Raw genomic sequence first — 15,672 nt, forward strand, 5'->3', positions numbered from 1 at the left:
CTGATAATCGTTGGGGAGGATATGGAGAGTAGGGCGAGTCTGGCAGAATATTCCCCTCCCTCTAAAGGAATGCTAGCCCAATGGTTATGCTACTGGACTAGTAATCTAGAACTAAACCTGGCCTTAATGATCCGTGAGACACGAGTTCATAATCCCACCAGGACAGCTGGGAATTCAAATTCAGTTAATTAAATAAATCTGGAATTTAAAAAGGCTAGTATCAGTAATGGTGTCCATGAGAATGTCGTAAAAACCCATCTGGTTCACTAATGCCCCTTCAGGGAAGGAAATCTGCTGTCCTCACCCGGTCTGGCCGATACACAACTCCAGACCCACGGCAACGTGGTTGGCTCTTATACTTCATTGGCTGTAAAGCGCTTTGAGACGTCCGGTGGTGGTGAAAGGCGCTATAGAAATGCAAGTCTTGCTTTCTTTAACTGCCCCTCAGAAATGGCCCAGCGAGCCACTGGGTTGTACCATACCGCGATAACAAAGTCACTGTGGGAGCACCTTCACCACACGGACTGCAATGGTTCAAGAAGGCGGCTCACCACCATCTTCTCGAGGGGCGACTAGGGACGGGCAATAAATGCCGGGCATTGCCAGCGACGCCCACGAATGAATAAAAAAAAGTTGAGTGGTAGGAGCTGACTTTACTCAACTCGTTCATAACTGACCTGAGTGAAAGCACCCTCTGAGGAAGCTGTGCATGAAGAGTTGAAAGGTGGGGGGAGGGGGGTGAAGAGGGAGGGTATAAAAGGATCGGGGGACTGTTAGAACGATACTAGGAGGGGAGGGGAAGGGATATGTGTCTGTAGGTGGATAGAAAGGGAATGCATTAGTATAGCACCTAACGCAAGATGTCCCAAAGCGGTCACAGCCATTTTGGAATGTGGGAAACCCGACAACAACAACAACTTGTATTTATATAGCGCCTTTAATGTAGTAAAACGTCCCAAGGTGCTGCACAGGAGTATTTTTTAAGACAACAAATTTGACACCGAGCCACATAAGGATAAATTAGGGCAGGTGACCAAAAGCTTGGTCAAAGAGGTCGGTTTTAAGGAGCGTCTTAAAGGAGGAGAGAGAGGTAGCGAGGCGGAGAGGTTTAGGGAGGGAATTCCAGAGCTTAGGGCCCAGGCAACAGAAGGCACGGCCGCCAGTGGTGGAGCGATTATAATCAGGGATGCTCAAGAGGGCAGAATTAGAGGAGCACAGATATCTCGGGGGGTTGTGGGGCTGGAGGAGATTACAGAGATAGGGAGGGGGGAGGCCATGGAGGGATTTGAAAACAAGGATGAGAATTTTGATATCGAGGCGCTGCTTAACCGGGAACCATTGTAGGTCAGCGAGTACAGGGGTGATGGGTCAACGGGACTTGGTGCGGGTTAGGACACGGGCAGCCGAGTTTTGGATGACCTCAAGTGTACGTAGGGTAGAATGTGGGAGGCCAGCCAGGAGTGCACAGCAAGCTCCCACAAACAGCAATGACCAGATAATCTATTTTTTAAGGTGTTAGTTGAGGGATAAATATTGGCCCCAGGACACCAGGGGGAGAACTCCCCCTGCTCTGCTTCGAAATAGTGGCCGCGGGATCTTTTACCTCCGCCTGAGGGGGCAGAAGGAGAGCACCCGAGTTCTCCCCCGGTGTCCTGGACAACATTTACCCCCTCAACCAACACCATGAAAACAAGCTGATCCGGTCATCATCACGTTGCCATTGGTGGGATCTTGCTGTACTCAAACTGGCTGCTGCCTTTCCCACATTGCAACCGCGACTGCACTCCCAAAGAATTTCGTCGGCTGTGAAGGGCTTTGGGACTTCCTGAGGTCGCGAAAGGCGCGGTCAAAACACAAGTTCTTTCATTTCAGTAAGTCAGCCTTGAGCTCCCGCAGTCGCGGCACAGTCTGATGCGAGGTAAAGTCCCCTCGGCTCCAGCCAAGTTTCACAACAGCAGACCCATTTTTTGCACCATTTTGGCCTGACCTTGCAAGATTTCTAACAGGAACGTAGGAATTGCTAGACGAAGTAAGACCGAGGTCCATCCATTCTGCCTTCTACCATCCTAGTCGCCGCCTGATACAGCGGTAATGGGATCAATGAGTCTACAACATGAGGTGAGGAAAACCCCCAGTGGTGGAGAGCTTTGGGAACCGCAGATCCAAGGTTTATGCCCCTCCCAAGCACGTTACACTCACCGCATCTAAAATGACTCATGTACTGTATCACAAAATGTTATTTTCTGAAACAAAGCTATCTAATTTGCATTTGAATCAATACAAACTGCCTCCACCATCTCCCGAGGGATCCTGTTCCACAGATTGCTCACTCGCTCACTGAAAGTTTGCAGACGACACAAAGCTGGGTGGGCGTGTGTGCTGTGAGGAGGATGCAGAGAAACTCCAGTATGATATGGACAGGTTGGGTGATTGGGCAGGTGCATGGCAGATGCAGTATAATGTGGATAAATGTGAGGTTATCCACTTTGGTGGCAAAAACAGGAAGGCAGATTATTATCTGAACGGCAATAGAGTGGGAGAAGGGGAAGTGCAACGAGACCTGGGTGTCCTTGTGCACCAGTCGCTGAAGGTAAGCATGCAGGTGCAGCAGGCGGTTAAGAAGGCAAATGGTATGTTGGCCTTCGTAGCGAGAGGGTTCTAGTACAGGAACAAGGATGTCTTGCTGCAGTTGTACAGGGCCTTGGTGAGACCACACCTTGAGTATTGTATGCAGTTTTGGTCGCCTTATCTGAGGAAGGATGTTCTTGCCATGGAGGGAGTGCAGCGAAGATTCACCAGGCTGATACCTGGGATGGCAGGAATGACGTATGAGGAGAGATTGGGTCGATTGGGCTTATACTCGCTGGAGTTTAGAAGAATGAGAGGGGATCTCATTGAAACATATAAAATTCTAACAGGACTGGACAGACTAGATGCTGGAAGGATGTTCCTGATGGCAAGGGAGTCCAGAACCAGGGGTCACAGTCTAAAGATAAGGGGTAAGCCATTTAGGACAGAAATGAGGAGAAATTTTTTCACCCAGAGAGTGGTGAACCTGTGGAATTCTCTACCACACAAGGCAGTTGAGGCCAATTCATTAAATATATTCAAGAAGGAGTTAGATATATTTCTTAAGGCTAAAGAGATCAAGGGATATGGGGAGAAGGCAGGGACAGGGTACTGAATTTGGATGATCAGCCATGATCTCATTGAATGGCGGAGCAGGCTCGAGGGGCCGAATGGCCTACTCCTGCTTCTATCTTCTATGTTTCTATAATGTTTCCGCAGATTGGTTTTGAGTTTACCCTCATCCCTTCAAGTTCAGGCCGCGTCCTCTGGTTCTGCTGTTCCGGGCACGGTGAAACAGTTCGTCACGATCGACATTATCTAGTCCCTTTAGAATCTGAAAAGCAGCAATCTCAACCTCGACCTTCTTTTCCATCGAGACCAGGGGGAGGGGCCGGAGAGAGGGACAGAGGGGAGCGGGGGAGGCGAGGGGAGGGGGGGAGGGATAGGACAGGGAGAGGGAGAGGACATGACAGGGAGAGGGGGGACACACAGGGGCAGGGAGACCAAGCGCCCCAAAATTGCCCACTGACCGCGCATGCGCCGCCCGCCCGCCCACAGCGGCCGTCCATCAGCCGTGCTATACGCGGGGGGCCTCAGCTCCGGACCTCAGGCGCTAGGCAGGGGGAGGGGCCGGAGAGAGGGACAGAGGGGAGTGGGGGAGCGGGGGTGGGCGAGGGGAGGGGAGGGAGGGGTAGGACAGGGAGAGGACATGACAGGGAGAGGGGGGACACACAGGGGCAGGGAGACCAAGCGCCCCAAAATTGCCCTCGTGCCCCAAAATTGCCCTCGCAACGCGGGGCTCCCCAGCTAGTGATTTATAAAGTAGCCGAATGACCCTTTCAATAGAGAGCGCCAGCAGTGGTCTCAGTGGGAAGCACACTCGCCTCTGAGTTAGAAGGTTGTGGGTTCATAGACCCGCTCCATGGGTCTTGAAGCACATAAAATAAAAATCTAGGCTGACACTCTCAGTGCAGTGCTGAGGGAGCGCCGTACTGTCGGAGGTGCTGTCTTTCAGATGAGACGTTAAAGCCAAGGCCCCATCTGCCCTCTCAGGCGGACGTATTTTGAAGAGCAGCATGGGAGTTCTGTCCTGGGGCCAATATTTATCCCTCAACTAACATCACAAAAACAGATGATCTGGTCATGATCACATTGCTGTTTGTGGGAGCTTGCTGTGCACAAATTGGCTGCACGTTTCCCACATTTCAACAGTGACTACACTTCAACAAAGTACTTCATTGGCTGTAAAGCACTTTGAGACGTTCTGAGGTGGTGAAAGGCGCTGGAGAAATGTTTGAGGCAGTCTCCAGTTGTACATTGGTATACTTGGATTTCATTAGTGACTTTGATGCTAATGTGATCATGACCAGATAATCTGTTTTTAGTGAAGTTGATTGAGGGATAAATATTGGCCCAGGACACCGGGGATAACCTTTCTTTGAAATAGTGCCCGTGGGATCTTTTATGGCCATCCGAAAGAGTAGAAATCTTGGTTTAACGTCTCAACTGAAAGACGGCCCCTCCGATAGTGCAGCGCTCCCTCAGTACTGCCCCTCCGACAGTGCAGCGCTCCCTCAGTACTGCACCTCTGACAGTGCAGCGCTCCCTCAGTACTGCCCCTCCGACAGTGCGGCGCTCCCTCAGTACTGCCCCTCCGACACTCCCTCAGTACTGCCCCTCCGACAGCGCGGCGCTCCCTCAGTACTGCCCCTCTGACAGCGCGGTGCTCCCTCAGTACTGCCCCTCCGACAGCGCAGCGCTCCCTCAGTACTGCCCCTCCGACAGCGCGGCGCTCCCTCAGTACTGCCTCTCCGACAGCGCGGCGCTCCCTCAGTACTGCCCCTCCGACAGCGCAGCGCTCCGAGTACTGCCCCTCCGACAGTGCGGCGCTCCCTCAACACTGCTCTTCTGACAGTGCGGCACTCTCTCAGTACTGCCGCTCAACAGTGCGGCACTCCCTCAGCACTGTTCCTCCGACAGTGCGGCGCTCCCTCAGTACTGCCCCTCCGACAGTGCGACGCTCCCTCAGTACTGCCCGTCCGACAGCGCGGCGCTCCCCAGTACTGCCCCTCCGACAGCGCGGCGCTCCCTCAGTACTGCCCCTCCGACAGTGCGGCGCTCCCTCAGTACTGCCCCTCCGACAGCGCGGCGCTCCCTGAGTACTGCCCCTCCGACAGCGCGGCGCTCCCCCAGTACTGCCCCTCTGACAGTGTGGCGCTCCCTCAGCACTGCCCCTCTGACAGTGCGGCACTCTCTCAGTACTGCCCCTCAACAGTGCGGCACTCCCTCAGCACTGCTCCTCCGACAGCGCGGCGCTCCCTCAGTACTGCCCCTCCGACAGCGCGGCGCTCCCTGAGTACTGCCCCTCCGACAGCGCGGCGCTCCCCCAGTACTGCCCCTCTGACAGTGTGGCGCTCCCTCAGCACTGCCCCTCTGACAGTGCAGCACTCTCTCAGTACTGCCCCTCAACAGTGCGGCACTCTCTCAGTACTGCCCCTCAACAGTGCGGCACTCCCTCAGCACTGCCACTCCGACAGTGCGGCCCTCCCTCAGTGCTGCCCCTCCGACAGTGCGACGCTCCCTCAGTACTGCCCCTCCGACAGTGCGGCGCTCCCTCAGTACTGCCCCTCCGACAGTGCGGCGCTCCCTCAGTGCTGCCCCTCCGACAGTGCGGTGCTCCCTCAGTGCTGCACTGGAGTGTCAGCCTAGATTCTGTGCTCATGTCTCTGGAGTGGGACTTGAACCCACGACCTTCTGTGATACACATAAGATACCATACAGCTAGCAGAGGGCGGGGACATTCATCCAGTGAATTTGGAATAAGCCCAAACCATGACACAACCCACAGCATCACAGTGTCTCCCAAGGTATGTATTTACAGGCCGCTCCCTGTTTCCGAGTATTGCAACTTCTCACCTGCTAAATACTTATACTAGTTGAGCGAGAGTAAATATCCACACCCATTAGTTACTGGTTCAGAAGCTACAACATAAGACAACTTGAGCTATTGTCTGTTGCGCGAAGAGAGGCCAATCCTCCAAGGAATCCACTTCGAGTTGAGGTAATCAAGCCAGCCAGACCATGCGACATGTAGCTTAATGATCGTAAACAATAGTGAATCAAACTTATCTGCAGTCAATAAAACCCTCTCGCTGTTAAACAACCTGCGACCAGGAGGAGCGGTCTAAAGTTTGTTTGCGCAAGCAAACAGGGACTAAAGTCTCACCCAGCCTTTGTCTGTTGCCACGGAGACCCTGATTTATTTCTCTCGCACCATGGCAGCTGCAGTGTCACTTGGAAAAAGGGTGACATAGTCCATCCCAGCGCGGTACCATGGAATGCAAGCCAATGTACATTTCAGAGACCTGCAATTATACGCCACCCTCTCTGTCCTCAGGATGTCCCGAAGAGCTCCCCGGCCAATTAATGACTTTTTTGTTTTGTTTTGTAGTTGAAATGTAGTCAACGGCCTGGGATTTGCAGTCAGGATGCCCCGCCTTTGAAACATAGAAGATAGGAGTAGGCCATTCGGCCCCTCGAGCCTGTTCCGCCATTTAATGATCATGGCTGATCATCCAAATTCAGTACCCTGTCCCTCCCTTCTCCCCATATCCCTTGATCCCTTTAGCCTTAAGAAATATATCTAACTCCTTCCTGAATATATTTAATGAGTTGGCCTCCACTGCCTTCTGTGGTAGAGAATTCCACAGGTTCACCACTCTCTGGGTGAAGAAATTCCTCCTCATCTCCGACCTAAATGGCTTACCCCTTATCTTTAGGCTGTGACCCCTGGTTCTGGACTCCCCCACCATCGGGAACATCCTACCTGCATCTAGTCTGTCTAGTCCTGTTAGAATTTTGTAAGTTTCAATGAGATCCCCTCTCATTCTTCTAAACTCCAGCGAGCATAAGCCCAATCGACCCAATCTCTCCTCATACGTCATTCCTGCCATCCCAGGTATCAGTCTGGTGAATCTTCGCTGCACTCCCTCCATGGCAAGAACATCCTTCCTCAGATAAGGTGACCAAAACTGCACACAATACTCAAGGTGTGGTCTCACCAAGGCCCTGTACAACTGCAGCAAGACATCCTTGTTCCTGTACTCGAACCCTCTCGCTACGAAGGCCAACATACCATTTGCCTTCTTAACTGCCTGCTGCACCTGCATGCTTACCTTCAGCAACTGGTACACAAGGACACCCAGGTCTTGTTGCACTTCCCCTTCTCCCAATCTATTGCCATTCAGATAATAATCTGCCTTCCTGTCCCTGCTTTCTCCCCCTATCCCTTGATTCCTTTAGCCTTAAGAAATGTATCTAACCCCTTCTTGAATATATTTAATGAATTGGCCTCGACTGCCTTGTGTGGTCGAGAATTCCACAAGTTCACCACTCTCTGGGTGAAGAAATTCCTCCTCATCTCAGTCCTAAATGGCTTACCCCTTATCCTTAGAATGTGACCCCTGGTTCTGGACTCCCCGGCCATCAGGTACATCCTTCCTGCCACTGACAGTGCGGCGCTCCCTGAAACTGACCGCCTCTTTGGGATTTGGTGCCTGCGGGAATCCTGAAGTCGTGGTCTGTCAACGACAGCTCTGAAACAGCCCGTGCTGTGGCCCCCCTCCAGAGCTGGTAATCAGCGAAATTTCATAAAAATCTGAAAATGAAAATGTCAGCTGTTCCACAGTAATTACCCCACTAAAAGGGATTAGGTGTAACTGGGGTTTTAACAGCCTATTGACTGCTAGACAAATGTCAAGGGCCCTAATAACTAATTTTAATATTGCGCTGTGTGAAATTTGTCCATTTTAATAAAAACATGAATTTAAGAAACTTTTTCAAAAATGTCTTTTGAATTTTTTTTTTTAATAGGTTGTCCATCTTCATTTCAGGTTTTCCTTTTCACCGTATGAGAACCCCAAATCTTTCTTTTGCTCTAACTATTTTTTAAAAAGTTAGAATTTTAAGAGCTCACTCACTTCCTTGTCTGCGAGAATTCTGCCTTTTGATTGGCTGCTTAGACAGCCGGTTGACATCAGAGCAGCTCGCGCAAGGGGATCTCCATTAAGTTCCGTTGAATTGAATTGAACGTCGGAGAACGCGACCAGAGACCAGGGATTGCGAGATCCTTGTGCGGAGCATACTTTGGGAGGCCAGCAGTAAACGCCTTGGCTTCACAGCTGACCGCAAGTTCCAGGCCATTATTACGTAGGCAAATACAGCAGCCAATTTGATCTCCAGAACCAGTAATTACAAGGTGGCTTGTTGCTCTTACTTGTTCCAGAGATGGTGCTGTAGCCTCCCAGCCTGTTGCAACAAACACAGCTAAAAGACACATAATTTCCTCACTCTAACCATGAGCAATGTCACAGAAGAATCACCAGCAGCCCTAAAGTATTAAAAGCACCAACAGATGTAAAAGTGATTATTGGAGTCAGTATTTAAATGAGATTCTCACTGTAAATTAACGCGCAGTAACCCAAGGGTACATGCATGTGTATAAATTGGCTGTACCCATGTCATTATGGACACACGTGTACTTTGGGCTCATTATTGCCCGAAGACCTTGTTTATACCATTTATTAGTGTAGACATCGTTGCATTGTAGGAAACACGGGGTAGCCAATTTGCACACAGCAAGGACCCACCAAAAAATGAGGTTGTGACCAGGTAATGTTTTTAGTGATGTTGATTGAGCGATAGATATTGTCCAGGACACTTCCCCCGCCCCCCCCTGCTCTTCTTCGAAAGGCAGACATGGGATCTTTTACATCCACCTGAGAGGGCAGACAGGGCCTCGGTTTGATGTCTCATCTGACAGTGCAGCATCCTACTCAAGTACTGCAAGGGGAGTTTCAGCCTAGATTTTGTGCTCAAGTCTCTGGAGTGGGACTTGAACCCACAACCTTCTGACTCAGCAGTGAGAGTTCTGCCCACTGAGCCACGAGTATAGTGAGGGTATGGGTGGAATGGTGGGTTAAGCACTGTTGTTTCACTTCTGGGAGCTGGGTTCAAAGCCAAACTAGGCCAATGAAGTGAGTGTCTTCTCTTTCTGCCGGCTATAAGGGCCTCATGTGACATTAGGTTGGGGACCATCTCAATCCCATTCCTAGTGGCAATGGGCACAAGGCACGAAAGTGTGCAGCACCAACTTGGCAATCTCACCTTAGGAAGGGATATATTGGTCTTGGAGGGAGTGCAGCGTAGATTTACCAGAATGACACCTGGACTCCAAGGGTTAAATTAAGAGGATTACACAAATCATGGTTGTATTCCCTGGAATTTAGAAGGTTAAGGGGTAATTTGATGAATGTTTTCAAGATATTAAAGGGGATCTGATAGGATAGAGAGAACTATTCCACTGGTTGGGGATTTTAGGACTAGGGGGCAGAGTCTAAATATTAGAGCCAGACATTTTAAAAATGGAGTTAGGAAACACTTCTACACACAAAAGGGTGGTAGAAGTTTGGAACTCTCTTCCGCAAACAGCAATTGATGCGAGGTCAATTGTTAATTTAAAATCTAAGGTTGATAGATTTTTGTTAACCAGAGGTATTAAGGGATATGGGGCAAAGGCGGGTAGATGGAGTTAGGACAGGTCAGCCGCGATCTCACTGATTGGCTAAACTGCCTACTCCTGTTCCTCTTTCAGGAAGCCACAGGGTAGCTGGTGTGAGAAATGGAAAATACTACACTGGTGCAGTAGGAGTCAGGGTTGAGGGACATTATTGTTGCAGTGTAGAGGGAGCTTTACTGTGCATCCCATCGTATTGTACTTGCACCTGGAGTGCTCAATAACATTGGGTGTCTAGGGACATAGGAACCGCTAGACAAAAAACAGACCAAGACCCATCTAGTTCGCCTTCTACCATCCTGGTAGTGGTGTGATACAATGATAATGGACTCATCATGGCAATCAATCTATCAATGAGTCTACAACACACCCGGCAATGAGGCGAGGAAAACTCCCAGTGGTTGAAGAGCTTTGGGAACCAGAGGTCCAAAGTCACCTGTCCCTCCAGAGCACCCTACACTCACCACACGTCATGTCTCAATCACTCACATACTGTATCCCAAAATATTACTTTCCGAAAGAAATCTAAGTTACATTTGAATGGATCAAAACTACCTGCTTCCACCGCCTCCCTAGGGAGCCTGTTCCACAGACTGACCACTCGCTCACTGAAATACTGTTTCCGCAGATTCATTTTTGAATTTGCCCTCCCTTCAAGCCCCGGGCCGTGTCCTCTGGTTCTGCTGTTCCAGACAAGGTGAAACAGTGGTCTATTTTATCTAGTCCCTTTAAAAATCCAAAAAACAGCAATCACACTATCTCCTAACCTCTTTTTCCAGTGAGCGCACGCCCATTTCACCAACGTTCCTCATAATCCAGCCCGTCTCCTCAATCGTTTGGGTGCCTGAAATGGGGGAAACCCTCCATTTGGCAACTTCACGCGAGCACAAAGCAAAACAAAAATCGACTTCATCCAGGGATCTTACGACGCCGAGATAGGCAACCAGATTTATCTCAACAACGCCTCACCCAGTGTTCAAATCTCCCCCATCTCTGTAACCTCCTCCAGCCCTACAACCAACATTCCCTGTAAGCTGCACTATGTTCCGCGCGGCCCATTTCTTTCAATCTTTGCGCATTCCCTTAAAATTTCTGCGCATGTATGGCATTGCCAATGTAAAAGCCGGTGAGCGGCCTGCGTGGGACGTTGCAGATTACTGCGCATACATGCTGCGTCGAGGGAGCATTGCCTACAACCCCCTTCCCGAGATCTCTGCACTCCTCTAATTCTGGCCTCTTGAGCATCCCTGATTATAATCGCTCCACCATTGGCGGCCGTGCCTTCAGCTGCCTGGGCCCCAAGCTCTGGAATTCCCTCCCTAAACCTCGCTCCTCCTTTAAGACGCACCCCTGACCAAGCACCTGCCCGAATATCTCTCCGTGGATTGGAGTCAAATTTTCCGTGCGACAGCGCTCCCGTGAAGCTTTACTACGATAAAGACGTTGTATAAACGCTAAGTTGTTGTTATACGGTCTTGTCTCGACGCCCGTCTATTGACCTACCTCTGCTCCATCTGGAACAGGCGCCAGAGACGGCCCACTTCCAGCCCGAGGCGAAGGGGCGGCGACAGACGAGAGTTGCACATCGCGGCGACGCTTGCAAACATCAGGGGGAACGTCAATGCTTCAAGTGAGGAGCGGCTTTATGAAATGACTTTTATTCTAAAAATGATTAGATACAGTTGTGTAAACTGGGACAGTTTGTGCGGTGATCGAGTTGTCGCTGTATCCTGCTGTCAGTATTTACATAGGTTCGTGTCTCTTCCGGATGGTGGCACTTCCAAACATGCCGCTGCCTCCGCCCATCCACCCCCCGCCCCTCCTCCCCCACCCTGCTCTGTATACCCCACGGAGGCCGGCAGGACTTTCTTCCGTCATCCTCTTTTTTCAGGCTGCTTGAAATGCGGAGGCAACCTTCTCCGGTTCGGCACCTCCTGCCGCGTGTGAAGACGACCCCCCTGAAGGTTAGGCGTGGGCTGGGACTCCCTCGGCCACGTCGAGCCTCGTTGCCCTTTCACCTTGCGGCGCGGCTTGGCCTGCGCCAGACCCCGTGCACGGCGCCCCTGTGACTCACTCACCGCGTTTCCTCGAGGTTAATATCCACCCGCCTCCCCCCCCCCTCCGCCCCCATTCTCCACCCCAGTTTACGGAGGAAGGGCAGGAGCTGCGAGTGAGAGAAAGAGAGAGAGAGAGTCAGCGACGGGCCTCATTTGGGCGAATGCTGCTGCAAGGAGCTGCTGTTGGACTGGGCTTTGCTCTCCGCGGCCGACGGAAGGGACACCACGATGTATTTCTGGGCGTTCCCGGTCACTGTGCTGCTGGGCGCGGTCTGCGAGGTGGAGACCAGCTTGACGATGGGTTGAATACTGGGCACTGTAGTGGTGACGGGAGATGTACTGCCAGTTCCACAAGGTGTCGTCCTCAGTGTTATCACCTGAAGAAAAAGGAACAAGGAGAGCGTTACCATCTTCTGATTGCATTCCCCTTTCCTGGGATGTTTCAACGGCAATTAAACTGGACTGGAATGGGTTTCAGCCCAAACTATCTTCTTCCCCACCTAGTCTCTTACTCCGACCATATACACAGAATTTACAGCACAGGAACAGACCATTCTGCGCCCTCCAGCCTGCTCCGCCATTCAATAAGATCATGGCTGATCATCGACCTCAACTCCACTTTCCCGTCCGATCCCCATATCCCTTGATTCCCCTTAATATCCAAAAATCTATTGATCTTTGTCTTGAATATACTCAATGACTGAGTCTCCACAGCCCTCTGGGGTAGAGAATACCAAAGATTCACCTCCCTCTGAGTGAAGAAATTTCTCCTCATCTCAGTCTTAAATGGCCGACTCCTTATCCTGAGACTGTGCCCCCTAGTTCTAGACTCCCCAGCCCAGGGGAAACAACCTCTCAGCATCTACCCTGTGAAGCCCTGTAAAGAATTTTATATATTCTACTCAAACTTTCCTCACAAGACAATCCTCTCATCCCAGGAATGAATCTAGTGAACCTTTGCTGCACCTCCCCTAAGGCAAGTATATCCTTCCTTCATGTTACATAGAAGGTAGGAGCAGGATTAGGCCATTCGGCCCCTCGAGCCTGCTCCGCCATTTAATGAGATCATGGCTGATCATCCAAATTCAGTACCCTGTCCCTGCCTTCTCCCCATATCCCTTGATCCCTTTAGCCTTAAGAAATAGATACATAGAAGATGTTCCACACGAGCCTCCTCCCACCCCTCTTCATCTCACCCAATCAACATATCCTTCTATTCCTTTCTCCCTCGTGTGTTTATCCAGCGTCCCCTTAAATGCATCTATACTATTCGCCTCAACCACTCCCTGTGGCAGCGAGTTCCACATTCTCACCACTGATGTTTCTCCTGAATTCCCGACTGTGACCCCTGGTTCTAGACTCCCCAGCCAGGGGGAAACATCCTCCCTGCATCTACCCTGTCAAGCCCTGAAATAATTTTATATTCCAAACAGATCACCTCCCATTCTTCTAAACTCCAGAGAATATATTCTACTCAATCTTTCCTCACAGGACAATCCTCTCATCCCAGGAATGAATCTAGTGAACCTTTGCTGCACCTCCTCTAAAGCAAGTGTACCCTTCCTTCATGTTCCACACGAGCCTCCTCCCACCCCTCTTCATCTCATCCCATCAACATATCGACGATAGCAAAATACCGCAGATGCTGGAAATCCGAAATAACGACAGAAAATGCTGGAAAAACTCAGCAGGCCAGGCAACATCCGTGGAGAGAGAAATAGAGTCAACGTTTCGGGTCAAAACCCTTCGTCACGACTGGAAAAGCACAGGAAATGAAACAGATTAAAAAGCTGGGCTGGGAGAGAACAAAAGAGAAGTGAAGAGACATTAAGAGGTATTGAGAAGTGAAGAGACATTAAGAAGTATCGAGAAGTGAAGAGACATTAAGAGGTATCGAGAAGTGAAGAGACATTAAGAGGTATCGAGAAGTGAAAAGACATTAAGAGGTATCGAGAAGTGAAGAGACATTAAGAGGTATCGAGAAGTGAAGAGACATTAAGAGGTATCGAGAAGTGAAGAGACATTAAGAGGTATCGAGAAGTGAAGAGACATTAAGAGGTATCGAGAAGTGAAGAGACATTAAGAGGTATCGAGAAGTGAAGAGACATTAAGAGGTATCGAGAAGTGAAGAGACATTAAGAGGTATCGAGAAGTGAAAAGACATTAAGAGGTATCGAGAAGTGAAGAGACATTAAGAGGTATCGAGAAGTGAAAAGACATTAAGAGGTATCGAGAAGTGAAGAGACATTAAGAGGTATCGAGAAGTGAAAAGACATTAAGAGGTATCGAGAAGTGAAGAGACATTAAGAGGTATCGAGAAGTGAAAAGACATTAAGAGGTATCGAGAAGTGAAGAGACATTAAGAGGTATCGAGAAGTGAAGAGACATTAAGAGGTATCGAGAAGTGAAGAGACATTAAGAGGTATCGAGAAGTGAAGAGACATTAAGAGGTATCGAGAAGTGAAGAGACATTAAGAGGTATCGAGAAGTGAAGAGACATTAAGAGGTATCGAGAAGTGAAGAGACATTAAGAGGTATCGAGAAGTGAAAAGACATTAAGAGGTATCGAGAAGTGAAGAGACATTAAGAGGTATCGAGAAGTGAAAAGACATTAAGAGGTATCGAGAAGTGAAGAGACATTAAGAGGTATCGAGAAGTGAAAAGACATTAAGAGGTATCGAGAAGTGAAGAGACATTAAGAGGTATCGAGAAGTGAAAAGACATTAAGAGGTATCGAGAAGTGAAGAGACATTAAGAGGTATCGAGAAGTGAAGAGACATTAAGAGGTATCGAGAAGTGAAGAGACATTAAGAGGTATTCAAAACGAGACGAGATGGTGATAGGACTAGTGGAGGCAAAAGACGGCTCTAGATTAGGTGTGAAATGCGCTGGCAGAATGGGAGACAGCTGCCATGTGGGGGAGAAAAAAAAAAGACATATCCTTCTATTCCTTTCTCCCCAGTGTGTTTATCCAGCTTCCCCTTAAATGCATCTCTGCTATTCACCTCAACCACTCCCTGTGGTAGCGAGTTCCACATTCTCACCACTGATGTTTCTCCTGAATTCCCGACTGGATTTATTAGTGACTATCTTATATTTATGGCCCTGAGACAAGTGGAAACATCTTCATGCTGGCCCTGTTGAACCCCTTCAGAATGTTGAAGGCCTCCATTGGGTCAACCCTCAGCCTTTTCTATTCTAGACAGAAAGCCTTCAATTGTCTCCCCAGTCTGCGTGGCGTTGGCTGCTCTCGGCGGCAGGGCTGCTTCAGATGGTTCCGTCGCCCCTGGGATTGGGAGGTGGCAAGGATCAGGCTCAACGGTGATGCAGGAGGAAACGGACCGCCTCACTCCAAACCCGCAAGGATAGCTGGTGTGTGGAATCGACACTTGCGAGGTGTGCGGTGCTTGAGGGAGGCGGGGGCGGAGGCCCTTGGAAGGGGTCCAATTAAGGGAGGGTTGCTCCACACGTGGCCCTTGCTTTGCCCGACCTTTAGCAGGAAGAATACAGGGACAATATTCCGCTGAACACCTTGGAATCTTCTCCCCCCGCCCCTATACCTGGACGGACACAGACTCCCCCCATCAACAGAAAGCTTAGGGCTAAAAGGGTTAAATGAGGAGGTCAGGTTGCACAGACTGGACTTGCATTTCCTTGAGTATAGAAGGGTGATCTAACTGAGATGTTTAAGATGATTAAAGGAGTTGATAGTTTCTCTCTCTATCGACCCTATTTCCTCTGGTGGGGGGAGTCCAGAACAAGGGGGCATCAACTTAAAATTAGAGCCAGGCCGTTCAGGGGTGATGTCAGGAAGCACTTCTTCACACAAAGGGTGGTGGAAATCTGGAACTCTCTCCCCCAAAAAACTGTTGAGGCTGGGGGTCAATTGAAAATTTCAAAACCGAGATTGCTAGATTTTTGTTAAACCAGGATGGAGTTAGGATACAGACCAGCCAAGATATAATTGACTGG

The 15,672-nt window shown here is 49.9% G+C and overlaps 1 protein-coding gene across 3 annotated transcripts in view; it reads right to left on the reverse strand.

The window, feature by feature from the left end:
- Window positions 1–11,285: 11,285 nt before the first annotated feature.
- The window catches only part of taf6 (TAF6 RNA polymerase II, TATA box binding protein (TBP)-associated factor), a 63,757-nt gene continuing 59,370 nt past the window's right edge, over window positions 11,286–15,672 (reverse strand). For all 3 annotated transcript variants that reach the window (XM_085977472.1, XM_085977471.1, XM_085977473.1), the window contains exon 16: window positions 11,286–12,077. In XM_085977472.1, the coding sequence (XP_085833598.1) occupies window positions 11,850–12,077 (228 nt within the window). In that variant the 3' untranslated portion in view covers window positions 11,286–11,849. The remainder of the gene's footprint in view (window positions 12,078–15,672) is intronic.

Source organism: Somniosus microcephalus, unplaced genomic scaffold (assembly GCF_052327205.1).
Source record: "Somniosus microcephalus isolate GS21.2 unplaced genomic scaffold, FLI_Smic_1.0 unresolved_chr4, whole genome shotgun sequence".
Taxonomy (NCBI): Eukaryota; Metazoa; Chordata; class Chondrichthyes; order Squaliformes; family Somniosidae; genus Somniosus; species Somniosus microcephalus.